The sequence below is a fragment of the Pelophylax lessonae genome (assembly GCF_965119305.1).
Source record: "Pelophylax lessonae genome assembly, chromosome: 9".
Classification (NCBI taxonomy): Eukaryota; Metazoa; Chordata; class Amphibia; order Anura; family Ranidae; genus Pelophylax; species Pelophylax lessonae.
In genome coordinates, this window is record NC_138776.1 from 54,432,810 (window position 1) to 54,460,671 (window position 27,862).

Sequence of the window (27,862 nt, forward strand, 5' to 3'; positions counted from 1 at the left end):
CTGCACTTAAAGAGGTTGTAAACTGCTTGCACCGCTGACATTTTCCCCGGAGTTTCTCCTGGGTTCACTGGCTCCGGCACTGTGACTGGCCGGAGCCGCGATGACGTCACTCCTGCGCATGCACGCGGGAGCTGCCATTCACGGCATGGGGCTCGGAAGGAATGGCACCCGTGGCCATTCATTTAGAGCGCATGCACCCGTGATGTCCCTGGCTACATGTCATGTAAATATCTCCTAAACGGTACACGTTTAGGAGATAATTTACACAAACCTATAGATAAGCCTTGTTATAGACTTACCTATAGGTAAATGTCTGCAGAGGAAGTGTACTTCCTCTTTAAAAGCATTCAAAACACCAAGATGGTTTCCGAGTAAACTGGAAGTGATGTCATCGCTTACGGTTAGCTGTTTTGAACAGCTGATCAAAGCCGATCCTGGCTGTGCTTGGCTGTCCGGCCACCTGGCGGACGCGCCGGCGTGTTGATCAGGTCTCTTGTGGGACAGGAGAGCCACGAAAGGCAGGGTTAGATGTGGGACATCTCCTCCTGCTGCTTGTAATAGTAGTCAAGAGGCTAGTAAGCTGCTCCGATTTCTATTAAAGTACAGTCGACTCCAGCCGGCTCTAAAAAATGATACCAGGGTGATGCCTCATCCCGGTACAACCAACGAAAGTCCGTCCAGCGACGTACTGGTATGTTCGCTGGACAGGAAGTGGGTAAACAGCAGTAAATCATAATGCAAAACTAAACCCATCGATTTACCAGTTTCAAAAAATAGTTACATTCCTGTAATGCCAGAATTGTTAACTGTCACAGGCTACTGTCCTCCACCAAACTTCCAAACCATCAAATGTTTAGTGTCATAACTGATCTCGTGCAGAATCATGGCAGTTACAGATCAAACAGAAGCAGCTTCCTTGACTGTAAATATTAGGAGAGTTTAATTCCACTTTAGGGCTGTCAGCAGACCTACAGCCTTTACAAACTCGGCAATGCTTAAAAATAGAGAGAAACTGAGCATATGTAGAGCAGGGTGAGACAGGGTATTGCTAGATTTTGAACAATTATAGGCATTTATTGTTGATGTTTTACATAGCTATACCTGTAAAAGGGGACAGCATGAAGTGATCTAGCAGGACTTAATTTTCTAACCAAATTTCCACTTCAAGTAATTTGGGGAAAAGATGTCTTACAGGTTCTCTCATAATTGGTGAGGTCATGGCAGATGAACTTGGATCCCTATGACTGTACGGAGGTCAAGGAGAACTCTGTAATTTATGGAGAACAATTTTAGCATCAATATAGAAAACATTAGTGCCAACTGTTTAGAAATGTGCAGACGTAGCATGTGTATAGCACAGTAAATCATTCTTGAAAAAGAGGGTGTTCAAATGTCTCATTTCACCACACATCCCAAATATAGGAGGATTATTCCTCATTTCAGGACAGTCGTCCGAGGCATGCAAATTGTTCTATTATGCCTTAGTGGCGAACTACATCCAGAACTGCTTTTATATAGTAGAGACAGCCTAATATTGTAGAGCCATTTATTTGTAGGTTGAATATCGCTGTTTCATTGTTGATTGTTGGTTATCATCAGTGCAGTGTAGGGAAGCCATGGCTTCTATGGAGCAGATCTTAGGACCCAATGAGAAAGCATAAGGGTGAGACATGTCTCCTCCTGGTCTAAGAAGGCTTTACTATGCTACACACTGGTTGAATTGAGGGGCTTTTTGAGGTTTTAAACCACTGGTTTAATTCACATTCCATGTATGATCTTTATGTGGCTCACCGCCTCTATGTGTGCACTGTCTGCTAAGCCTTCCGCCAGGGAAACAAGCCTCCCAATGTGCACCACCCATCTTCCCGCTGGCAGCAGCTACTTAAGTTCAACTTGAATTTCTGCACTAGAGGAATCTGATTACCAGCACACAGTTGGGTCCCTGGTCCTGCAGTTCCTGTACAGGCCCAGTCAGGTGAGATGTCAGGAGGTGATCTACCTGTGTAAGGCTCAGCCAACCCCTGCAAATTGAGTGGGACTGCTGCAGAGAAAAAGAGACACTGTCAATTTGCCCATGCAGGAGAATATAACTCTTTAGGGACGACTTCATACCAATGCAATCATTAGTGCATTGCGATGCTATTCATTTTGAATAGCACCCCAGCACACGAATAGAATGCACATGCATTACAACACACTGCAATTTACAGTATCGCATAACTATATTGTGGAATGTTGCATTGAAAAAAGTAGTGCAGGTGCATTTACTGGTTCATTGTGTGGTGCATTGGCTGCTTGTTCTAATTAATAGGCTGCATTTACACATTGCATGTTAACGTATGTCACCGTGTAGGTGTAAACACACCGGACTTAATAAGAGCTTCCCGTCATTTACGTATATAATACATGTGACCCTCTGGATGTGTCAGGGTCTGCACTTGAGGCCCACTGAACATATCAGGGGGCCACAATTGAGGCCGACTGAACATATCAGGGCCACACTTGAGGCCGACTGAATATATCAGGGGCCACACTTGAGGCCCACTGAACATATCAGGGGCCACACTTGAAGCCCACTGAACATATCAGGGGCCACACTTGAAGCCCACTGAACATATCAGGGCTTGCACTTGAGGCCCAATGAACATAACAGAGGCCACACTTGAGGCCCACTGAACATATCAGGGGCCACTCTTGAGGCCCACTGAACATATCAAGGGCCACACTTGAGGCCCACTGAACATATCAGGGGCCACACTTGAGGCTCACTGTAATTAACAAGTAGACTACCACTTCTTTGATATAAATCTCAAAATACCTTGATGGGCAAGTTTCAATTTGGATGACTGAGTGTTCCTAGGCAGGCTGCATCTGGGTAATGGGCACACATGGCGCTGAACCTCCATGATTAAAATAATTGAAATTGAATTAGATAAAGTGGTGGGCTAGGAACAGTCAGGCAGGGGTGGATAGGACTAAATAATGCTGGACGTCCTCCAGCCAGGAAATGAGGTGGACTCTTTCTGACTTGCTGCAGCTTCTAATGCACAGTATGAGAAGTTCACAGTGTGCAGTGATATCAGTGTAAACAATTTCAGTACAGGATAGGAGCCTGTACAACTGTGCAAGACTAAAGGGAAGGCTGCAGATCAGTTTTAGGAAAATGCTGACTTTTTGGAAACACCTAATCCTTAGGCTATCTTTCCAGTCCAGGAATTCCCAGCAATCTCACTACTTTTCTACTTATTTGCACCTGTCATTATTCTGAAACAAGTTACTCACATCTCAGTCTGCCTCCATTGTGTGGGGAGATGCAGTTCTTAGCAAAGAAAAGAGAATCATACAGCGTGATTAGGAATCAATGTGAAATATCTAGCAATCTGTCTGCAATGGAACATGGAAGAATAGTAACAAGCTTGAAATAAGGTAGCAGTCTAATGCCTCGTACACACGCATCGATTATTGGCCCTGAATGTTCGGCCAACATCCAATCGGCCGATTTTCGGCTTGTTAGTATGATGCTTTCGACAACCGACTCCGACTTTTCGGCCGAACAAAATCTGGTGTGCGGGCTATAAAATTTTTGTTGGCCGTCAACAGAACGGCCGATTTTCCGTCAGTCAGTACAGATTTCGGCAGACAAAAATCTGATGAGCAAGACTGGGCATGCTCAGAGAAGAAAAAACACACGAAAAGTAGACCAGAACATGACATCACTTCTGAAGTTGGTTTTTGTTGGCCGAGAAAATTTGTGTGCAGTCTAGAGCACATTTCAACCAACACAACAACACTGGACAAAAGACGGCCGATCGTTCGGCCGATAATCGTTGCGTGTGTACGAGGCATAACTGGGTCTTTACATTTCGGATGGAGTCAACCTCCACTTGCATCCTCAATGGAAAAGAAAAACCCCATGGAGGTCCTATCCCCTCCACACTCCACCCAAGGTGAACAATTCAATCATAGCAAGGTAAATTGGGGACATAAGGACCTTTGCACAATTGCAGCATTAGCTGGATAGCATTGCCGGTGTACTGGTTGGCTTTGCCTTGAGGTCCTCTAATATCTGATTTTTGAAGGTGTGCTTTTGGCAGAGCCAGGTCGAGGGGTTGGGAAGAGATGACCACCTTAAGTTTTTTAAGGGAGGGGTGAAAAAAGGCCAGGATCTGCAGTTTATGCAACTGAAGTAGTTCCCAGTTCATTGGGGACACACTGCTTTTTGCCTTGGGTGCTAAAGGACATTGCCCAGGCACTGGGTCTGGGACCTGGTTTAGTCATCATACTGAGTTGTCACATTTATGCTAGGTCACTGTCTGTCTGATGTACAGTAATGGCTGCCATAAGAAAATAAATGTTAGACAGAAAACATTTAGCGCTGGGGTCATGAATTCAGTTCAGTGAGTAAATTGTGCCCGTTTTCCCCTCCCTATATATCAGCAATAACCATTGTGCTGCAAGAGGGATCTTCTTCATCCCCGGCGGGAAGGAGAATTGTGAGATGTGTTTTGCACAGTACTATTTAAAATCCGTTGAGTGCATAAATGACACAATAACTTCCAGCGCCATTAAGTCGGCGCAGACTTTTTCCTGCCTTCCCTCATTTACCATCCAGCAATTTAGAATTTGCAACAATCAAGTGGATAACATAGCAGGCCAAGCAGCAGAATGGGCTAACGATTAAGACGCCATCGAATTATTCTGCATACAGGATGAAGCTGTCTCACTCTGGCAGCCATTCACATCTCTGGGTGTATGAGCGGAAAAATACTTTTAAAGCGGGGTGATACCAAAGCTCAGCGCTCAGTGTATGACCATTATTTATCCTAGACTGGAAGATAATACTTTTACCTGGAGAATGGTCATGGAGCGTGGGAAGAGTTTTTGGATTAGTTCACTTTATGGCCCATTACTCCTTTTAGAAAGGTGATGATCAGATGCCAAATGGAGAAGTCTAGAAGGCCTATAAAGTAGATCACTCTGTATGTATAGAGCAATTCCCATCAAACATGATAAAGTATAATAAAACTTTTAACTGATATTGGATATCGTGGCCATGCATTCTTCGGAAAAACCTAGAAGTGTTGTCGCAGAGGTGCCTATAGGAGGGTGCTAGTGTGCTAGTATGATAGACGGTAAGGGAAAAATGTCTTGATCAATCTCGTTTAACAAACAGTCTTTTATTGATAATACCAATTGCGCATTTGGTGATAACCCATGTTCAGAAAAAACAAATGTGTGCTAACTAGACCCCTGTTTTTAACGCATACTGTTGGACAGGTTAATTTGGTTGGTAACTAGACTGGTTGGTGAGTTGAGCTGGGAATTTTCTCTGGTTTTGTTCAGAAAACTGATGTGTGACACAGATTCTGTGTCCTATAGAGGATTGGGATGACATCTGGTCCCATTCTCATCTCTCCTTCTTACAACATCAGCATGTAGTGCAGACCTATAGGGGATAAGGATGACTCCGGAATTTCTCCCCGTCCCTCCTTCACCAGCATTATTCTTAAGTGCCATCAACTTGGGTCCAATTCCTAGTGACTTGGGGAATAAGAGCCTTTGTGCTAGTCTTGAGAGATCTTCCAGTGTCATTCCCACAGCTGTAGTCAATGGGCTTTATTTACTAAAGCTAGAGAGTGCAAAATCAGGCTCACTTCTGCATTGAAACCAATCAGCTTCTAAACTCAGCTTGTTCATTTAGGCTTTGGCAATAAAAACCTGGAAGCTGATTGGTTTCTGTGCAAAAATGAGCCTGATATTGCACTCTCCAGCTTTAGTAAATATACTCCAACCACCTAGTAGTCAGTCTCCCACTTCGCCTGGTTCCTTCAATCTTCCCAAACATTATTTCCTGGTTTCTCGCTTCTGACAGTGTGACATAAATATGATCGTCATACATTTATGGCACATGCTAAATTCTGGTGTGGTAACGATCAGAGACAAGAAGAGGATACAGCATCTTCCTTATCCTCAATGGGCCAGTCCTACATGCTGGTGTAAGGGGGAGAGACTCGAAAGAGATCAGGCATCATTCTTATCCTCTATGGACCTATGCTAGTATAGTATAGAGGATAGATGAGAAGGGTATCAGGCATCATCATATCCTCTATGAACCTGTGCTGTATGTTGGTGTGGTAAGGGGGGAGAGACAAGAAGAGAATTCGGCATCATCCATATCCTCATTGGACCCATGCTACATACTGATGTAGTGAGAAAGGAGTAGAGATAAGAAGGGGATCAGGTGTCATTGTATCCTCTATAGGACCCATGCTATGTGCTGGTGTAGTGAAGAGGGGAGACGAGGAGGGATGTGTTGGAGCTGGAGAGAGTCCAGAGAAGGGCAACTAAACTAATTAGGGGGTTGGAGGACCTTAATTATGAAGAGCGTCTACAATTGCTTAATTTATTCTCCCTGGAGAAGAGACGCCTGAGAGGGGACATGATAGCAATTTACAAATACCTCAATGGTGATCTCAGCATAGAAAAAAAGCTATTCAGTTGCAAACACAATATAGGAAAAAAGTGGGGCTTTGGAGGCTCAAATGAGGTGGTCAAAAGACTTAAACGCCACACAAAATATATTAAAAATGCATTTTATTAAGTATCAATCAATAAAAAGGCAAAAAACCATGCCTAGAGATACACGTATATAATGAACACATATGTTAAAAATCAGAACACTACGTAGGTAACCAGATGGTACAAGTCTCAAAAAAAGTTGGATATGGTCCCTGTGCTTGCCAACGGGTTTCGCTTGACTTCGCTTCTTCAGGGCTTAGGGCAGAGACCAGAGAACCAGCTAGTGTTCCGAATTGGTGCAGATCAACGATCCGGACATGATATGTAGAAACTAATGATATGTCTAAATAGAAACGGACCATATATCCAAATTATATTATGAGACCTATCTGTACATCTACTATGTAGTATTACTTCCTTCACATTAGGGCAAGATAATTTGGGCAGGCGATCCTGTATGGGTGGTACACAGTGTGCCCGGATATCCAGGTCTTCCGTATTTTTGTATAAACTCAGGACGCTATATGCGACAATCCCGGGTATCCATATCTATATGGAAGGGACTTGTTGCCCCTTTATGTGTCCTCTCACAGCGCAGCCTGGGAAGGAAGGAAGTAATACTACATAGTAGATGTACCAATACGTGTCATAATATAATTTGGATATATGGTCCATGTCTATTTAGACATATCATTAGTTTCTACATATCGTGTCCGGATCGTTGATCTGCACCAATTCGGAACACTAGCTGGTTCTCTGGTCTCTGCCCTAAGCCCTGAAGAAGCGAAGTCAAGCTAAACGCGTTGGCAAGCACAGGGACCATATCCAACTTTTTTTTGAGACTTGTACCATCTGGTTACCTACGTAGTGTTCTGATTTTTAACATATGTGTTCATTATATACGTGTGTCTCTAGGCATGGTTTTTTGCCTTTTTATTGATTGATATTAAGTCTTTTGACCACCTCATTTGAGCCTCCAAAGCCCCACTTTTTTCCTATATTATGTTTGCAGCCTATAGGGGTGTGGCTCATATCTTACTGCAATTTTTCTTAATACTATTCAGTCGCAAGGATTGCATGAGGACGCGAGGACATACAATGCGATTAGAGGAGAAGTGTTTTTAACCTCAGGCAATGCGGGTGGTTCTTTACTGTTAGGGCAACAAGATTGTGAAATTCTCTATCACAAGATGTAGTTTCTGCGGGAAGTATGGCCACTTTCAAAATACTCTTGGACATACATCTCAAGGATCAGAACATTCAGGGGTATGAGAGATGATTACGGCCACACACACCCACACAGGTTGAACTGGATGGACTATTGTCTTTATTCAACCTCAACTACTATGTAACTATGTAAGAGGATATGGCATCATTCTTATCATCCATGGATCCTCCATGGACCCATAATGGGGTAGTAAGGAGTAGAGACAAGAAGGGGATCAGGCTCATTTCTTATCCTTCATTGTCTTTCAAACTTTTAACTAGGAAGGCCATATTGTATAATTTACAAATATTTTAGAGCTGAAAAACAGTCCAAAAAAAGAGTTCCTCATTAGGAGTGCCCAGCAGAGTCCTCCCTTACGTCCAGCATTGCCCAGCAGAATCCCTCCTTACATCCAGATTTGCCCAGCAGAGTCCCCTCCATACATCCAAAAGTGCCTAACAAAGCCCCCTCTTACCTTTCAGATGGTAGAGCAGCAGGGCTAAAGTCAGGAGGTAGAGTAGGTCTGGAAGGAGGAGATTCAGTCCTGTAAATGCTAGGAATTGGCCAGTCGTGTCACTGCTTGCTAGAACACCGGCAGTTCTAGCAACCAACCACTGGTGGGGGGGGATGGGTGATCTACGCTGGGAACTGGGATCATGGCTGGCTGATTGACAGTGGATGTACCGGTATCTGTATTACTATACACAGACTGGCGCATCCACTGCCAGCCAGCCAGGGTTGCTGCTGGTCTTATAAAATGTTGTAGTGACCCATAGCTTGGGAACGCCTTCTATATTGGAGAATCTGTGTCTCACACACCAGTTTTTTGAGGAGGCAGTCATGAAACGCGCCATCAGTGTTTTCATTTCCAATCTTTTTATTGAAGTTTTTGACAGTATGTGAGTTTTATGTAACATATCGCAATTTAAAATGATTAAGGCAAACAGTGTTCCCTATTGGAAGCCTGATGATGCTGTGGTATCACTATGCAACAATTTAAAGCGGAGTTCCGGCCACAAAATCAACATAATCAATTTTGGGCCATCCGCTTGCTATTGGTCACCTGAAAAACAAATGAATAGTTATGATTTTTTTTTTTGTTTACTTACCTTGTTATTGAAGAAAATATACTCACCTTTCTTCCACTTCCTCCCTCTGCGGCCGCGGCCCGTGCCATCACTTCCTGCTTGCATTGATTCCTGGGAGCTGAACGTCATCGCTCCCAGGGATCAATGCGCCTGCACCGGCCCTGCTCGTCACTTCCGGTGCGGGTGCCTCATTCCCTGCTAAACAGCTTCTGGGCATGCCCAGAAGCTGTGGAGGGATTACGCGCCCGCACTGGAAGTGACGAGCAGGCCCGATGCAGGCGCATTCTGGGAGAAGAAGACACGGAAGAGGACGCAGAAGAGGATGCGCTGGCTTCAGCTGCCCACATCCGAGATGGCAGCGCTGGAGAAGAAATTTTCAAGCTAAGTATTTCTTCTAAAGGTAAGTGCGACCCGGGACAGTTCAGAGGCTATCCATTGTGGAATGTACTAGCCCTGATGTCCCGGGGGTATTTTTAGCTAAATTTCAACGCCGTGGCCGGAACTCCGCTTTAACTAAATTCTCCTAGGGTGAGATCCTGCACTCTTCAATTCTACTATCTCTTTTTTTTTTTAATTCTAACTTGATATGCGAGCGCTGTCTTGCAAGACGAGCAGTAGTAGGATCACAGTTTTAATGTAAAAAAAAAAAGAAGTGGAATTACACTCACACTGTATATCCTGAGTTAAGGAGTCTGGTGCTCATCCATGTAAAGCTGCTGGTGTATACAGTAAAGCCGCTGGTGTATACAGTAAAGCTGCTGGTGTATACAGTACTGTATGTGGCCAGAGGTTCGGGGGCGCTGGTGGCTCCCAGCGCTTCCGGAAGAACTCGGAGCCCCTCCCAGCGCGTTCGGAGCACCCGGAAGTGTCAACAGTTCCCAAGTGTCACGAGTTCTCCAGGAAGCGGTGGGAGCCACCAGGGCCCCCGGACCTCTGGCCACATACAGTAATGTATACACCAGCGGCTTTTTACACTAAAACTGTGATCCTTCTACTGCTCGTATTGTCCCTGGACCTCTGGCCACATACTGTATACACCGTACACTTTATACTGTACGGTATTTTGTATTGCCGTAATCGTTTTTTATATAAATAAATGATTGGGGAACGAATCGGCTGAGTTTCCATTATTTCTTATAGGGAAATTCGCTTTTATATATTGCTTTGGATGAGTGGATTGAGTGCTTTGGATTACAAGCATGTTTCTGGAACAAATTACACTCGTAATCCAAGGTATTACTCATTGGTGTGCGCAGCCTATTGCATTAGGGTGTGCACCCTAAAGCTCAAATACACGCATGTTTGTGTACATATATATGGCCCTGGCACATTGATCTCCCTGCTTGCACAATGAGAAAGAAGTACGTAAGCACTTATCTTATGGCAGAGCCAGTAAGAGGGAGATCCTTCCCATCTCTCCGCTGCTACACAGAGTTATAATGCTATTGTGCACTAGGTGATTAGGGTGTGCCCAGGCACACCTAGAACACCCCGTTTGCACTCCTATGGTATTACTGTATATGCAATCCCAAATGGTGTGTGCTAGGGGTACTAGAAGATTTGAACCTAGGCACCTATCAGAAACAATTTTTCTGTTTCAATCGTTATTAATATTTTAAATAGCAAGAAAAAACATTAGGTAGCAAAGTCGGGTACTAAATAGTATCAGAAACAATTTATTTTGATTGTTATTGTTCCATGACAGGAAAACTGTTGTGCTACAGTACGCGAATGTTATTCATAATAATTTTTGGGAAAATGTTAACAATCAGGTTTTGCCGCTTTATACTTTAATGTACGAAGCCAATGGCTGTCCCCACAAATTTGATAAAATCTGGGGCCCATGGGTTGCACTTTTCAATGTATGTGAGTTACCAGATGCCTAATGTATTGTTAACCTTTTGAGGATATGAGGCACACCTTACTTACTTCCTTACTCTTTATTTAGGGTTTGGTTGGTACACAGAGTTTTATGCTTTCTATTACAGGCATACCCCGTTTTAAGTACACTCACTTTACATACACTCACGAGTACAGACACAGCCTGGTCAACTTGGCATGGCACTACTCCTGGTTTTTAACATTGGCGTCTATGGGAAATCTTGGTCAGCTTGACATGGCACTGCTCCCAAACCATAAGTGACAGGGATACCAAACTTAGGGAGCACCAAGAGGGGACCCAGGACTACAACATATCCTATTTGTAATCTTCCAGGTCATAGTCCTGGATCCCCTTAACATGCTCCCCAAGCTTGGTGTCCTTGTCACTTATGGTTTGGGAGCAGTGCCATGTCAAGCTGACCAAGATTTCATATGGAGCTAGTGTATTTACATGCATTGAGAAGTGAAAAAAGGTATTGCTTCACTTTAAGTACATTTTCGTTTTACATACATGCTCTGGTCCCATTGTGTACTTAAAAGTGGGGTATGCCTGTACTTATTTTACCTGCCTCTTTTAGGTATAACTATGGGACAGGTTTCAAAAATTATTTGATCAGCTAGTAAGACTGAAGTTTTTTATTTTATTTTTTTATGTTTTACAACTGTACTGCAGCATACTATGCTAATATTGGTTATGTCACAGCGTTTATTTGTTCATTTATGTATATCTTACCTTCACGGCTGTGGAGGGCTGTTTATTGGAGGACTGTTTGACACGATATTCTGTTTTTATTATTACAGTGTATGTGCTGCTTTCACTCATTTGTTAAAACTACCCAACAAAATACGGTAAAAAAAAAAATCTCCTGAATGTTTATTCTTCTTCCCATCTGGGGTGGGGGGCACAGGGTTAGGGTTGGGGTTAGGCGGGCGTCTTGCGACCATGAAACTCCTCCAAACAAGCTGGAGGATCAGGTAAAGAAGAAATAAGAAATAAAAGGAAGAAAGGGAAGATAACAGCAGCAATCACCCCCATCTGCCCCAATATGGTCATCTGTGTTTTCATTATGCGACTGTTCATCGTGGCACAATTGGTTAGGACCTTTCTTCCCTCACTGACTTGTATAAGGTGACCAGATTTTTAAAATGAAATCTGGGGACATATAAATATATATATTTTTTTTGTTGGCTTATGGTAAACTATTTTATAAACATGCAGTATTTTCCTCAAACTATCTATGCAGTGTATGTGGTATGTGTTTATGGAATGATTTATGATATATTTGTTATTTCTCACATTTCATCCATGAGTTTAAAAAAAGAAAAAAAAGATACTTCTTTGAGATATGACTACCAAATGTTATGAAGATAAGATAGAGAAATAACAGAGTGCAGAGTTCAGGAGTGCATTATATAAAGAATGCAGGGCTAAGGAGCATGCTATGTAAAGAAAGCAGGGTTCAGGAGTGCACTACATAAATAATGTAGGGCTCAGAAGTGAGCTACATGAAGAATGTAGGGCTCAGGAGTGTGCTACATAAGGTATGCAGGACTTAGGAGTGCGCTACATAAAGAATGCAGGGCTCAGGAGTGCGTTACATAAAGAATGCAGGGCTCAGCAGTGCGTAACATAAGGAATGCAGGGTTCAGCTGTGCCCAACAATGCAGCCTGACCATTTCCCAGCAATGCAGCCTCCTCAGTACCCATTCAATGCAGCCTGACCAGTGCCTATCCAATGCAGCCTGACCAGTGCCCATCCAATGCAGCCTGACCAGTGCCCATCCAATGCAGCCTGACCAGTGCCCATCCAATGCAGCCTGACCAGTGCTTATCCAATGCAGCCTGACCAGTGCTTTTCCATGCAGCCTGACCAGTGCCCAGCAATGTAGTCTGACCAGTGCCCATCATCCAATGCAGCCTGACCTGTGCCCAGCAATGTAGCCTGACCAGTGCCCATCTATGCAGCCTGACCAGTACCCATCAACCAATGCAGCCTGACCAGTGCCCAACAATGCAGCCTGACCAGTGCCCAGCAATGCAGCCTCACCAGTGCCCATCCGATGCAGCCTGCCCAGTGCCCAGCAATGCATCCTGACCAGTGCCCATCCAATACTCACTAATGCCCATCTATGCAGCCTGACCAGTGCCCATCATCCAATGCAGCCTCACCAGTGCAGGGGATCAGAGAGAAGAGGAGAGCTGGCTGGATCATCACACAGGCCGCCGTCACCTGCTGTTTCAGTTTTATTCAAATCGCCGGCCGCCCACCGTCACACAAAGTCCCGCCGCCTGGATCGGCACCTACCTATGATAGACATCACATGTCCCAGCATTGAACAAGTGTGCTGTCTATCAAAGGAGCCAAACCAGGAGGCAGGAATTTGTGTGACGGCGGGTGCCCGGGGATTCAAATTAAAGCTGTCACAGCGTGCGACACCGGCCTGACACCCCCAGTGTGTGGCACCTGGAGCAGACAGCCCCCCTCTACCTCAGCACCAGGATCAGCCCTTAGCGCCGCCCCTACAATCTGGGGACAGACTGGCTCCAGGGACAGTGTTCTCAGTCCAGGGACTGTCCCCGGAAACCTGGGATGTCTGGTCACCCGACACTAGTACATTACCCTCCTATGGACACCTTTGCAACAAAACTTTGGTTTTTTGATCTGAACATTCTAACTTTACTTACCATTCAAGTGGACTGAGGACTGGGCCCCGAGCATCAACCAAATTTCCAGCTGCGTGGAGACCGATATATTCTCCACAAGTGCTGATCATAGGCTACGTCTACCATTAATTACAATCTTGTAAGGCTTACCATCCATATATTTTGTTCAGTTTTTACAGTGATCCTATACTTTGTAGCTTGTTGATCATCACAACACTTTAACGGTTGTCTTATCTACCCTCTTCTCTTTTTTTCTGTGGCTACGCACAAGAGTAAGGTTTTTTTTTTTGTAGATGAATGGTTCTCCCAAGAAAAACGAGTACATTAGTCACATACTCTGATAGCTTTGTATAGAAAAACAATGAAAAAAAAACTGAACAAATGTACTAATCCATAGGAAAGATTCAAGTACCATGTTGTACAATCTCTTTAATAATAGGATGGAACATTGTGTCCATCCTGAGCTACAACAACATTGCTTGTTATGTTTTCTTGCAGTCCTAATCAGATCCTCCAACAGTGTCATTCCGCCAAGTCCTTTCTCTGGCCGACGAGAACCGTATTAAAACTCTTTACTCTCCAATTGGGACACGGTGAACTTTGTTTAGTTTCTCTGCCATCTCTTCACCCTCCAAAGTAAATTGCGCGTCAAACTCAGGGGACTGCGATGTTTGGCTTTGTCCATTAAGTGGAAATCGACTTATTGCATTAGAGCAGAGGAGCAGTCTGCCTGAACTTCGTCTCTTATTCCCCAGCTAAGCCGCCATCAATCACCCGGTGCTGTGTGGGTGTTCTGCAGCTCACTCCCTCCGCTCAGCGATGTGGCTTATTATATGTCACTTTACTAAAGAACTTTCCGCCGCTTGTAAAATTAAAATCTAAATTGTATCATGACATTGTCGGCAAACATTTCAAAAGCCTTCAGTCCCGGTAACACTGGAGGAGAGAGGAGCCCAGTATAATATTCTTATTTTATTGAGTGATATCTGCTGCAGGGAATTATGGGAAAAGACACAAATTGGGGGACACTATTTTTGTTTTCTGGTTGACATTAGCAGTCTGATTTCACTTGATGCCTGAAATGGCTTAATCTCTCAGATTGCATTCAGCCTGGCATCACAAATTCATGTGTCTAAAGAGTCAGTGATATTTTAGTTAGGAGTGCGGAGACAGCCCCTGGTCTCAGTGAAATCTCCCCACCATAAATTCTGACGCTGTTCTTTTCCACCTGTCAGAAATCTTTGGTGTCCCCAAGAAATAAAATAAATTGGGAAAAGGAAGGAGGGTGGATTAAATTTTGGTTGGAGTGACTCTTTTTTCTCTTTCGTTCATTGATGGACATGGCTCTTCAGGATTCTTGAACCATTGGGTTATACTGCCCCCTACAGGAGTAGGACACTAGGCAGAAAAAATAACTTGACTACGCCTTTAGGCAGTCTCAAGTGGTATACTCCCCCTCTCTGCTATAGGTTTTTTCGGTCTAGTCAGGAGTAAGGACCTAGTTGGGATCCCTGATCCTGACATTTTTTTATTTTTAGGTGGCTTTTTTTCTCCCATTTTTTTCCTGCGAGATCTACAATCAACTGCCGGACTGGGCTACGGGCTGGATAATCTAGATCCAGCAATCACCCCAGTCTGGCCAGCGAGTGCACGCAGACCACAGCTCCATTGCTAGGTCAGCCTGCGAGTTAAATGCCTCGCAAGTCACATAAGACCTGGTCTTGCCCTGAGTCGCAGCATTCCTCCTGGCCCCCCATTTCGATGGTGAGAAGGTTCTATCTGGAGCAATGTCTGCCTAGTTCCTGTTATGGTAAGTAGCTGTGCCCCCTCTCCCCCAGGAGGCTTTTGGGATGGACGTGGGTGTTGGACCAAGGGGAGTGGTCCCTTCACCGAGACATGTTTCATCAGATACAGTATCTCACAACAATAAGTACACCCCTCACATTTTTGTAAATATTCTATTATATTTTTTCATGGGACAACACTGAAGAAAAGACACTTTTCTACAATGTAAAGTAGTGAGTGTACAGCTTGTATAACAGTGTAAATTTGCTGTCCCCTCAAAATAACTCAACACCAGCCATTAATGTCTAAACAGCTAGCAACAAAAGTGAGTACAACCCAAACTGAACCTTCCGAAATTGTGCCCAATTAGCCATTTTTCCGCACTGGTGTCATGTGACATATTGTATGTAAATACATTTTAGTTTATTTTAGCCATGTTTTAGCATGTTGTTTTATAACACTAGAACTATTATGAATGTGTGTTTATACTTGAGTTGGGCCAAAGTGGTGTGTTGCCAGACGACAATATGTTAATAAGTATTATGTGAATAGGCGCCGCATTAGGGCGGGCCTAGTACCCAATCATTCCTTTGCCTTATCATATCTGATGGTATAAATAGAAAGGTTAAGGCACTGCTCGGTTGGCTCTGAAGAAGAGGCGGGACCTTGAAACACGTCAGCCAATTATCGTGGACATTACATCTAGGATGTGATGCTGTGGACTTTGCAGTTAATATTGATGTGCTATGCCTTTGTCAAGTGTTTGTGAGTATGCATTTTTTATACAATAAAGCCATTTTTACATTGAGATTAATGCACTAGGCTGGTGCGCCCTCTGTCCATATCTTTATTCCATTATTGTCTAAACTGCTGGTAACATAAGTGAGTACACCCCTAAGTGAAAATGTCCAACTTGGGCCCAATTAGCAATTTTCCTTCCCCAGTGTCATGTGCCTTGTTAGTGTTACAAGGTCTCAGGTGTTAATGGGGAGCATGTGTGTTAAATTTGGTGTTATCGCTCTCACTCTCTCATACTGGTCACCTGAAGTTCAACATGGCACCTCATGGCAAAGAACTGCCTAAGGATCTGAAAAAAAGAATGGTTGCTCTACATAAAGATGGCCTAGGCTATAAGAAGATTGCCAAGACCCTGAAACTGAGCTGCAGCAGGGTGGCCAAGACCATACAGCTGTTTACCAGGACAGGTTCCACTCAGAACTGGCCTCGCCATGGTCAACCAAAGAAGTTTGTGCTCAGCATCATATTTAGAGGTTGTCTTTGGGAAATAAACGTATGAGTGCTACCAGCATTGTTGCAGAGGTTGAAGGGGTGGGGGGTCAGCCTGTCAGTGCTCAGACCATACACCGCACACTGCATCAAATTGGTCTGCATGACTGTCATCCCAGAAGGAAGCCTCTTCTAAAGATGATGCACAAGAAAGCCCGCAAACAGTTTGCTGAAGACAAGCAGACTAAGGACATGGATTACTGCAACCATGTTCTGTGGTCTGATGAGAACAAGATAAACGTATTTGGTTCAGATGGCGTCAAGCGTGTGTGTGTGGCGGCAACCAGGTGAGAAGTACAAAGACAAGTGTGTCTTGCCTGCAGTCAAGCATGGTGGTGGGAATGTCATGGCCCGGCGCTGGAGAGCTACAATTTATTGGGGGAACCATGAATGCCAACATGTACTGTGACATACTGAAGGAGAGCATGATCCCCTCCCTTCGGAGACTGGGCCGCAGAGCAGTATTCCAACATAATGACCCCAAGCACACCTCCAGGATGACCACTGCCTTGCTAAAGAAGCTGAGGGTAAAGGTGATGGACTGGCCAAGAAAATCTCCACACCTAAACCCTATTGATCATCTGTCTGTGGGACATCCTCAAATGAAAGTTGGAGGAGCGCAATATCTCTAATATCCACCAGCCCCATGATGTCGTCATGGAAGAGTGGAAGAGGACTCCAGTGGCAGCCTGCGAAGCTCTGGTGAACTCCATGCTCAAGAGGGTTTAGGCAGTGCTGGAAAAAATTGGTGGCCACACAAAATATTGACAGTTTGGGCCCAATTTGGAAATTTCCACTTAGGGGTGTACTCACTTTTGTTGTCTGCGATTTACACATTAATGGGTGTGTGTTGAGTTATTTTTGAGGGGGACAGCAAATTTACACTGTTATACAAGTTGTAGATGTACAATGTAGACTCACTACTTTACATTGTAACAAAGTTTAATTTCTTTAGTGTTGTCACATGAAAAGATATAATAAAATATTTTAAAAATGTGAGGGGTGTAGTCACTTTTGTGAGATACTGTATGTCTCCGGTGGGGTCTGTTGGCGTCCCGGCTTAACAGAAAAAGTTCTGAGGTTTGTGGCATGGTCACGGGATCCTCTAGCGAACGCCACAGACACTCTGGTGGCCCCGTGGGGCCAGTATCGTCTGATATACGCTTTCCCTCCTCTCAAGCTTCAGCCGAGGCTTTTGCACAGATTCGAAGCAATAAAGATTTCAGTCATTCTAGTGGCCAGGACTGGTCTTGCCGTTCTTGGAACGCCGACCTGGTGCGGCTGGTTGCCGACTTTCCCTGGAGACTGCCTCCCAGGGAGGATCTCTTGTCCCAAGGGCTAATCTTTTATCCTGCTTTACAGTAGCTGGCTTTGACGGCTTGGCTGTTGAAAGCCAGGTGCTGAAGGAGAGAGGTTTGCCTAGGTCAGGGATTCGGACACTGTTGAAAGCTAGGAAGTCTACCTCAAGGAGGATCTACCATCATACGTGGAAAGTGTACACATTTTGTGGAGGGAGTCGATTGGTGTTCACCCTCACTCTTTTCCGGTGGCTCGGGATTTGACCTTCCTTCAACGGGAGGGTTGAGCAGAAATTGGCCTTGAGTACCATCAAAGGCCAGGTGTCTGCATTGGCAGTCTTCTTTCAACGACCCCTGGCCACGCACTCCCTGGTGTGTGCCTTTTTTTCAAGGGGATCAATATCTGACCCCGCCGCTGCGATCTCTACCGCTCTGGGATCTGAACTTGCTGCTTTCAGTTCTCCAGAGCCTCCCTTTGAAATTATTCAGAAGATTTCCCTGCTTACGCTGTCCCAGAAGGTGGCCTTTTTACAGAAGTAGGACACTAGGCAGAAAAAATCGTTACCACGCCTATGAGGCAGTCCCTGCAGGCATGCACCCACTCACTCTGCTATAGGATTCAGTTTGTTTCTGCCTAGTTTAGGAGTAGGACCTAGTCCCCGGCTGAGACTTCGGTTTTAACTTGTCTTTTTTATTTTAAGGGGAACCTTTTTTTAAAAAAAATAATTTTTTAGCTAGTTATGTTCCTGAGTGGGGGTAGCTATTAGATGCATGGTGTGGCTAAAAAGCTGTTCTGCGGATCAGGCTTCAAAAAAGGCTCTATCAGAACCTTTACGGGGGACCGTTTGTTTGGGTCCTCATTGGATGAACTGATCAAGGGTCTTACAGGTTTGAAGAGTACTCTTCTTCCTCAATCCTCCAAGGGCAAGTCACCACATATAGATGGGGGCCTTATTTTACAGCCCACAGGTTGCCCTTTCGTGCCTCTGGCACGCAGGAGAAAGGATCTAAGCCATTTAGGTCTTCTGGGGGTTCCAAAAAGACATGGTCAGGTAAGCCGAGAGCAGGCCAATCCAGATCTACAGACAAATCTCCGTCTGCATAAAGGGATGCCCTCCTCCGTAACTGGGGTGGGGGGACGTATTGGCTTCTTTCTGGAGCCATGGACCTCCTTGATTCAGGACAAATGGGTCCACAAACTGATCCGATCAGATTACGAGATCGAATTCTGGTCTCGATCGTCGGACAGATTATTTCCGTCCAATCTACGCCTATCTCCAGATCCGTTAAGGGATCTACGAGAGACGGTACAAGATCCACTGTCTCAAGGGATGATTGTGCCGGTTCCCTCTCGGGAACGCTTTCAGGGGTTCTTTTCAAACCTGCTCATTGTTCCCAGGAAAGAAGGCAAAGTGCGTCCAATCCTGGACCTCAAGGCTCTGATCCGCTTTGTGTGGGTACAGAAATTTTGAATAGAGTCCAATCGCACAGTAGTGGCGTCCCTACGCCAAGGAGACTTTTTGGCCTCCATCGATATCTTCACATCCCTATTTACGCTGGACACCAGCGTTTTCTTTGCTTTGCTGTAGGAGAGGAGCATTATCAATTTGTGGCGTTACCCTTTGGTCTTGCCTCTGCTCCCAGGGTTTTTACCAAAGTGTTGGCTCCGATATTGGCCTTACTGCGGCAAAGGGGGATTGCGGTACTGGGATACCTGGATGATCTCCTTTTAAGAGCAGACTCACATTCAGTCCTGTTGGGCTACTTGGCAATCACTGTACGGACTCTGCAAGAGTTCGGTTGGAACTTCAATTTCAAAAAATCTTCTCTGGTACCATCTTCAAAACTGGATTACCTGGGCCTGACTCTGGACTTGGCTTTGGCGAGGGTGTTTCTTCCCCCGGAAAAGCTGCAAAAGTTGCAGAGGGCGATTCGTTTGCTGTTATCCAGCAACCTGTCCTCTCTGCGGACTTGCATGCGAGCCCTAGGCCTGATGGTGTCGACCTTCGAGGCGGTTCCATTTGCTCAGTTTCACACGAGACCCTTACAAAGGGAAATTCTTGTCAAGTGGAACAAAGATCTAAAATCCTTGGACTTTATGATTCTGTTGAGTCACAGCACAAGGAGTGCTCTTCTGTGGTGGCTTCGCTCTTTGGCCCTACACCAGGGCAAGTCCTTCCTCCTATTGTATTGGACCGTGGTAACCATGGATGCCGGCCTGTCCGGCTGGGAAGGAGTTCTTGGGAAGCTGTGTGTCCAGGGGTCCTGGTCCGTGGAGGAGTCCAGACTACCGATCAATATTCTGGAACTCAGAACTATTAAGCTTTGCCTGAGTCACTGGACAAATCGTCTGTAGGGTTGTCCAGCTCTGATTCAATCGGACAATGCCTTGGCCGTGGCTTACGTTAATCATCAAGGGGGCACCAAGAGTGTCTTGGCAGCCCGGGAGGTGGCCAAGGTCCTAAAATGGGCAGAAAATTTTGTTACAGCCCTTACTGCCATACATATTCCAGGAGTGGAGAACTGGCAGGCAGATTACCTGAGTCATCAGGTGTATGATCAGGGGGGAATGGTCCCTGCACCCGGAGGTGTTTCACCTGCTGTGTTTCCGGTGGGGGACACCCGACATCGACCTATTAGCCTCTCGACTCAACAAGAAGGTACAGAGGTTTGTAGCCAGGTCTTGGGATCCTCTGGTCGACGCCACAGACGCCCCGGTGGCTCCTTGGGGTCAGTATCGGTTGATGCATTCCCTCCGCTGAAACTCCTGCCAAGAGGCTTCTGTGCAGAATAGAGGTGGAAGGGATTCCAGTCATTCAGGTGGCCCCAGACTGGCCTCCCCGGTCTTGGTACGCAGATCTGGTAAGGTTGGTTCGCTGATGCTCCTTGGAGTCTTCCTTTTCAGGGAAGATCTGCTGTCTCAAGGGCCGATCTTCAATCCTGCTTTACAGTCACTGGCTTTATCGGGGTGGCTGTTGAAAGCCAGGTATTGAAGGACAGGGTCTTTCTGACTCAATGATTCCTACACTGTTGAGGTCTAGAAAATGGTGAATCGCTGAAGGTGCACCCTCGCCTTTTTTCGGTGGCTAGGATTTTGACCTTTCTTCAAGGAGGGTTTGAACAGCGGTTGGCCTTGGATGCTATTAAAGGCCAAGGGTCGGCTTTGTCTGTGTTTTTCCAACGCCCTTTAGCTATGCATGCTTTGATTCGCACTTTTATTTAAGGGGTTCGCCATATGACTCCTCCGATACGATCCCCGTTACCTTTGTGGGATCCTAACTTGGTACTGTCTGTTCTTCAAAAACCTCCCTTTGAGAACATTAGGGGGATTTCTCTGCTTACACTGTCCCAGAAGGTAGCCTTTTTGGTGGCTATTACCTCTGCTCGCAGAGTATCTGAATTGGCGGCACTATCCTGCCATTCACCTTATCTGGCGGTCCACAGAGATAAGGTGGTACTTCGACCCAATCAGCGGTTTATTCCCAAGGTGGTTTCTGATTTCTATTTGAATGAAGACACTGTGCTGCCATCACTCTGCCCTAAGCCCAAGCATCCCAAGGAAATTGCCTTGAATTCTTTGGATGTGGTTCGGGCAATTAGGGTTTACCTAGCAGCTACTGAATCTTTCAGGAAATCAGACTCTTTTTGTCCTCACGGAAGAACCTCGAAAGGGATTGGCTGCGTCTGCTGTGACCATATCCAGATGGATCAGGCAGACGGTGGTACAGGCTTATTCACTGAAGGGTCAGGTTCCACCTTTCCCTGTGAAGGCACATTCTACTAGGGCACTGAGTGCCTCTTGGGCTTTTCGCCATCAGGTGTCAGTAATGCAAGTTTGCAAGGCGGCAACTTGGTCGTCCCTGCACACATTCACAAAATTCCACAAAGTAGATGTGTTGGCATCCTCGCATGCTTCTTATGGCTGTAAGGTTTTGCAGGCTGCTGTTTAAAAGAGAAAATATTCTCTTTGAGGGTGTATGTTTTCTAGGTGAGCTCCAGTTGTTTCTGGTTGAGCTCTATGTTCACTGGTTGGCTAAGTATAGCCTTTGGGGAATTATGTTCTTTTCTGCCTTGTTTTCCCACCCCTCATGCAAATACTGCTTTGGGACATCCCAATGGTCAAGAAGAATATGGAGCTGCATCTGTCAATGAACAATAGAGAAAACTGGATTTTTGACTTACCGTAAAATCCTCTTCTCTGAAGTTCATTGACAGATGCAGCACCCACCCCTCTGTTTCTGAGTGGTATGGAGTTTTTTACTTCTGACACTGCTTGCAACAAAACTGAATTTTATACCAGAGTGAGTGGGTGTATGCCTGCAGGGACTGCCCCATAGGTGTGGTAAAGATGTTTCCTGCCTAGTGTCCTACTCCTGTAGGGGGCAGCATAACCTAATGGTCAAGAAGAACATGGAGCTGCGTCTGTCAATGAACTTCAGAGAAAAGGATTTTACAGTAAGTCAAAAATCCATGAAAAAAGAAAATATGTTATAGTTACCTGCTCTGTGCAATGGTATGGCCCCAAACCTCCTCCTCTGGGGTCCCCCGCCAGCATAGTCCACTCCTCCTTTTCTGTGTCTACCTCATAGCAAACCACTTGCTATGGGAATAGACTTGCGGGCTGGCTCTCGAGCTGAGCTGTGTGCATCCATAGACACAAACATTGTGCTTTGGCCCCGCTCCTGCTCCCTCCTCACAGGATTTGATTGATGGCAGTAGGAGCCAATGGTTCCTGCTGCTGCCATTGTATCCTGTGAGGAGAGAAACTCAGACCACAACTGCTGCAGACTGGCACAGCGCTGGATTGGTAGGTAAGTATTTAGGGAGGTTAGGGGTGATACAATTACTTGGACATTTTTTTACCCTAGTGCATTCCTTGCATTAGAGTAAAAAATGTTTTGCCTTTGAACCACTTTACTGTAGAAACAACTAGTTTGTCCTGTGCAATGTGTATCATAAATATATATATTTTTTATTTAAATATAATCTTTATTTTGATTTTTTTATTCATTCTTTGGTACATCCTTGTAGGGCTGATCTCCTGCAGCTCCTTTGTAGCCACTTCATGTCTACATGCTCTCTGCATTGCATTCCTCAGTGTGGGTTCCTTGATGGTGACAACAATGGTTAATGGCTGTGTAGTGATAGTGAAACAGTAACTTGTATCAGAAGCCCAACTATATTACCAAAAGTGTTGGGACGCCTGCCTTTACACGCACATAAACTTTAATGGCATCCCAGTCTTAGTCCGTAGGGTTCAATATTGAGTTGGCCCACTCTTTGTAGCTATAACAGCTTCAACTCTTCTGGGAAGGCTGTCCACAAGGTTTAGGAATGTGTCTATGGGAATGTTTGACCATTCTTCCAGAAACACATTTGTGAGGTCAGGCACTGATGTTGGAGAGAAGGCCTGGCTCACAGTCTCTGCTCAAATTCATCCCAAAGGTGTTCTATCAGGTTGAGGTCAGGACTCTGTGCAGGCCACTCAAGTTTCTCCACCCCAAAGTCATTCATGTCTGTATGGACCTTACTTTGTGCACTGGTCCAAATCATTTGGTGGAGGGGGTATTATGGTGTGAGGTTGTTTTTCAGGGGTTCAAGTTCCTCCACTTCAAACTCGCTTATCCATGTCTATATGGATCTTGTTTGTGCACTGGTGCGAAGTCATGTTGGAACAACAAGAGGCCATCCCCAAACTGTTCCCACAAAGTTGGGAGCATGAAATTGTCCAAAATGTCTTGGTATACTGATGCCATAAGAGTTCCCTTCACTGGAATTAAGGGGCCAAACCCAACCCCTGAAAAACAACCCCACACCATAATCCCCCCTCCACCTAATGATTTGGACCAGTGCATAAAGCAAGGTCCATAAACACAGTTTGGGGGGAGGAACTTGTCTGATCTCAACCCGACAGAACACCTTTTGGATGGATTCAAACGCAGACTGCGAGTCAGGCCTGCCCATCCACATCAGTGACCTCACAAATGCGCTTTTCGAAGAATGGTCAAACATTCCCATAGACACACTCCTAAACCTTCTCAAAAGAGTTAAACCTGGTATATAGCTGCAAAGCGTGGGCCAGCTCCGAATTGAACCCTTCGGACTAAGACTGGGATGCCAATAAAGTTCATGTGCTTGTAAAGGCAGGTGTCACAATACTTTTGGTAATCTAGTATGTATATGTGACAGGGTGACAACACAAGAGCACAGTTGGGAGACCAGGATAGAGTGTTCCAGAGACACATTTTCAAAAACTGCTGGGACTTTAAAAGCAAAAGGAAACTTTCATCCCAGTTCACTGACTGTGGTCAGGCGGCTCCCATGCATAACAGCTTACCATACCATAATAATATGGAAAAAAGAACCAAAACAAAAAGATAAGGAAGTCCAAGATGCTTTTATTTCTCCAAAATTTGATCACATGTAATGTCCAACACATTTCAGGGCCGAAAACACTCCATCTTCATCAGAGCCTACAAAAAAAAAAAAAGAAATAGGGTTTTTGGTGGACTCAAAGGGACTAGCAATTAGGCAGATCTGTAGTAAGACAGACCTTAAACCTCCTAACGTACTATTGCTGTGTCGATATGATCAGCTATGGGACATGAAGGTTTCAAGTCAGTCCTATTATAGGTCTGCTTGATTACTAATCCCTTTGAGTCCACCAAAGTGGTTATCTCATTTTTTTAATCCCTGATGAAGGGTGGGTGTGTCTGGCCCCTGAAACACGTTGGATGTTTTATGTGACCAAATTTGTAAACAAACACCTCTTGTATTCTCTTCGCTCCTTTCTTTATTTAAAAGCTAAAGAACAGTGTCACCTTATAACAGGAAGTGCCTGAACAAGGACCTTCATGGCAGGATCACCAGAGATTTTTTGAATGAAAGCTGCAGATTTAAATAAAAATTTGAAAATTTCTTCTGAAGTGACTTTAACATGTTAAAGAATACATGAGATTTAAGTGATTGGGTTTACTTCTGCTTTAATGTTTGTCCTCAGTGATTGTTTTGTTGGATCTTAGTGTAATATTTTCATCTCTTATCTGATTATCTCTCTTTAGCTGTTTCCTGTCGCTCTTGCTGGTGGCTGCGGTGGTTTGGAAGATTAAACAGACATGCTGGGCCTCGCGGCGGAGAGAGGTCTGTCTCTTTTTGACTTTTCTTTTACCCGTAAAACATTGTTCTGTTGTGTAAAGTTACAATGTGACTGATTTGCAAAGTGAAATGAACAAAAGCAGGCATAACGTACGATTGTAGATATGTACTGTACATAAAACAGAGCTGTGGGATGGGCCCAGAAGGCCACACCCACTACAGGCTGCCTGCAGAAAACTCCAGAAGGGGGCGGAGACAAGACCAGTCCCCCTGCACAAGGAAAGGGAGCAGCAGTGACCGGTCTTTATTACAGGAAGCTCTACAGTGGCAAAGTACAGCAGTTGTTTCAAACTGGATTACCGCTCATATATAGAGGAAATATGCAAAGGATACTAAGATGTCTTCTGCTTGTATTTAGACAATATTTGTTTTGCCTGGAGTTCCATTTTAACTTTATTGCTTACCTATCTCACCCCTCGTTCCTCTAAACTTCAGTCCATTGCAGAGCTACGGAGAGCTCTACATCCATTGCTTCCAGGTGTGTCCAATGCCTGCATTCCCCATTACATCCTGTGGCCCCTACATCACTAGTGGATATAACCTAGAGTCCTGATGAAACCTAAGTGTGTAGCGTGAGGCACCGTCATCCGTGCACCTCCACTGCCTAATGGTCCTGTAATCTAAAATTGTTTCTTACTGTGTTTTTCTGTGTCTTCTTGTAATGTACCTTTTCCCCTCATTTCCATTTGTTCAGTCCAAGCAGTGTTTATTAGTTAAAACGGAAAATATAAAGTGCCACTTTAAAAAAAAATGACCATTAAAGTGCAATTTGTAAAATTGTGCAAAAAAACAAACAAACAAAATGTATGTACATTATATTACCAAAAGTATTGGGACTCCTGCCTTTACTCACACATGAACTTTAATGGCATCCCAGTCTTGGTCCATAGGGTTCAATATTGAGCTGGCCCACCCTTTGCAGCTATATCAGTTTCAACTCTTTTGAGAAGGTTTAGGAGTGTGTCTATGGAAATGTTTGACCATTCTACCAGAAGCACATTTGTGAGGTCAGGCACTGATGTTGGACAAGAAGGCCTGGCTCGCATTCTCTGCTCTAATTCACCCCAAAGGTGTTCTATCGGGTTGAGGTCATGCCAGCTAAGTTCCTCCACCCCAAATCCGCTCATCCATGTCTTTATGGACTCCATAAGTGATGATCCCTTGTTTTGACACTCCTCCCCAGAAGGGGGCAGCCGTCAGCCACTTTGGTAATGTCTAGAGCAGGGATCCTCAAACTACGGCCCTCCAGCTGTTGTGGAACTACACATCCCATGAGGCATTGTAAAACTCTGACATTCACAGATATGACTAGGCATGATGGGAATTGTAGTTCCTGAACAACTGGAGGGCCATAGTTTGGAGACCCCTGGTCTAGAGCATTGATGGCGAACCTTGGCACCCCAGATGTTTTAGAACTACATTTCCCATGATGCTCATGCAATCTGCAGTGTAGGTGAGCATCATGGTTAATGTATTTCCAAAACATCAGGAGTGCCAAGGTTTGCCATCACTGGTCTAGAGGGAACACAACCACATGGAGCTACAGAAGTTGATATACAGTGTGGTATTTTATTACGTAAATGGTAAACAGCCATCCCTTAAAACTACATATAAAACTGCTTTAAAATAATTTGCTATCTCATCCACATGAAGCAGTAATGAAAGAAAGAGAATGACACTTACTAAGATGGCCACCAATACCAGAACCAGAAGAGGCTGCGTGACGTCAGCACCTATAGCTCCGTCCAATGTGTTTCATGCAATTGCATGTCTTCAGGGGACTCTAGCAATTTAGTGTATGTTAGTTGCAGTCATGTGCACTGCTCTGTGTGCACACACCCACAGTCCATTCCAAGGAAATGAAATAAAAGAGCTGCAACAGCTCAATATGCATGCATTAAAAGGCATATCAAGAACCCATATATTAGTGAGTGTAAAAGTTTTAACCACTGGAATCTCTATTCCAAGCATCAGCATATAGAATCTTCTACACTGACTGCTACTCAAGGGCCTACACATCCATAGTACAGTACCCTCATGTATACAGTTCACTGTTAATAAAAGTTTTTTGTTTCTCAGTTTCCTTTACCGATAGCTGAGCGCACCAAGTATCCTTTTATTCCTCTATGGTATGTGCAGCTTAAATTGACCATAGCAGTTAAATAGACCCAAAAACCACAGATAAAAAAAACATTTTTATTTCAGGCACAGTGCGGTTTGGCTGGCATACAGTCGGGTCCTGGTGCATACATTGTATAGCAAAGAATCCTCGTTACTAAATTTCCACGAATGTGGTTGTATGCTGTGTGGGTATTCAGGGCCGCTGATAGGGGGGGACCACCAGCCCTCTTGTGAGGGGGCCCGAGCACACAGGGGGGCCCACACAGAGAGGGGGATTAGTGATGGACAACAAATACAGAAATCTTCCTCCAGCACCTGAATCTGATCTGTCCCTCTCCCTGCTATCAGCTTTTATCTGCTGAGAAAGAGACAGTTAGTTGTCCCTCACTAATCCCCCTCCCTTGTGTGGGCCCCCCCTCCCAGCACTGGCTCTAATGTTATCTCTGCTCAGGAGTTTATTTGTAAATTGTAACTTTGTTTCTCTCTCTCTGTCTCTCTGATCTCTGAGCTCCAACTGCCCAGCCTGTATATTTTTCTCATCTCATCTTCTTTTTTATAGTAGTTTTTTTTTTTTTTTTTTAGATTTAGCAGGAATTATGTGAGTTATGTTATATTTGTGTCTGCTAATAGGGATTTTGTTGTAATTTTAGCTAAATATATCTTTAATATTTTCTTGGGGGGCCTTGCCAGGTAGTCTGTACGGGGCCCCACGATTTCTAACTGCAGCCCTGTGGGTATTGGCTGACATTGCAGACAAATAAAACATTCTGTGAGCAAAGAATTTGGATGTTGGTGCAGAATTTACACGTGATCTTACACACATATGCCTTAGTAAATCAAGTCCACAGTGTCGCCC

At 44.7% G+C, this 27,862-nt stretch overlaps 1 protein-coding gene across 1 annotated transcript in view; it reads left to right on the plus strand.

The window, feature by feature from the left end:
• ATRNL1 (attractin like 1) overlaps positions 1–27,862 on the plus strand; it is a 1,075,574-nt gene that overhangs the window by 710,136 nt on the left and 337,576 nt on the right. The window contains exon 26 of the mRNA XM_082267948.1: positions 24,792–24,870. Within this exon, the coding sequence (XP_082124074.1) occupies positions 24,792–24,870 (79 nt within the window). The remainder of the gene's footprint in view (positions 1–24,791; positions 24,871–27,862) is intronic.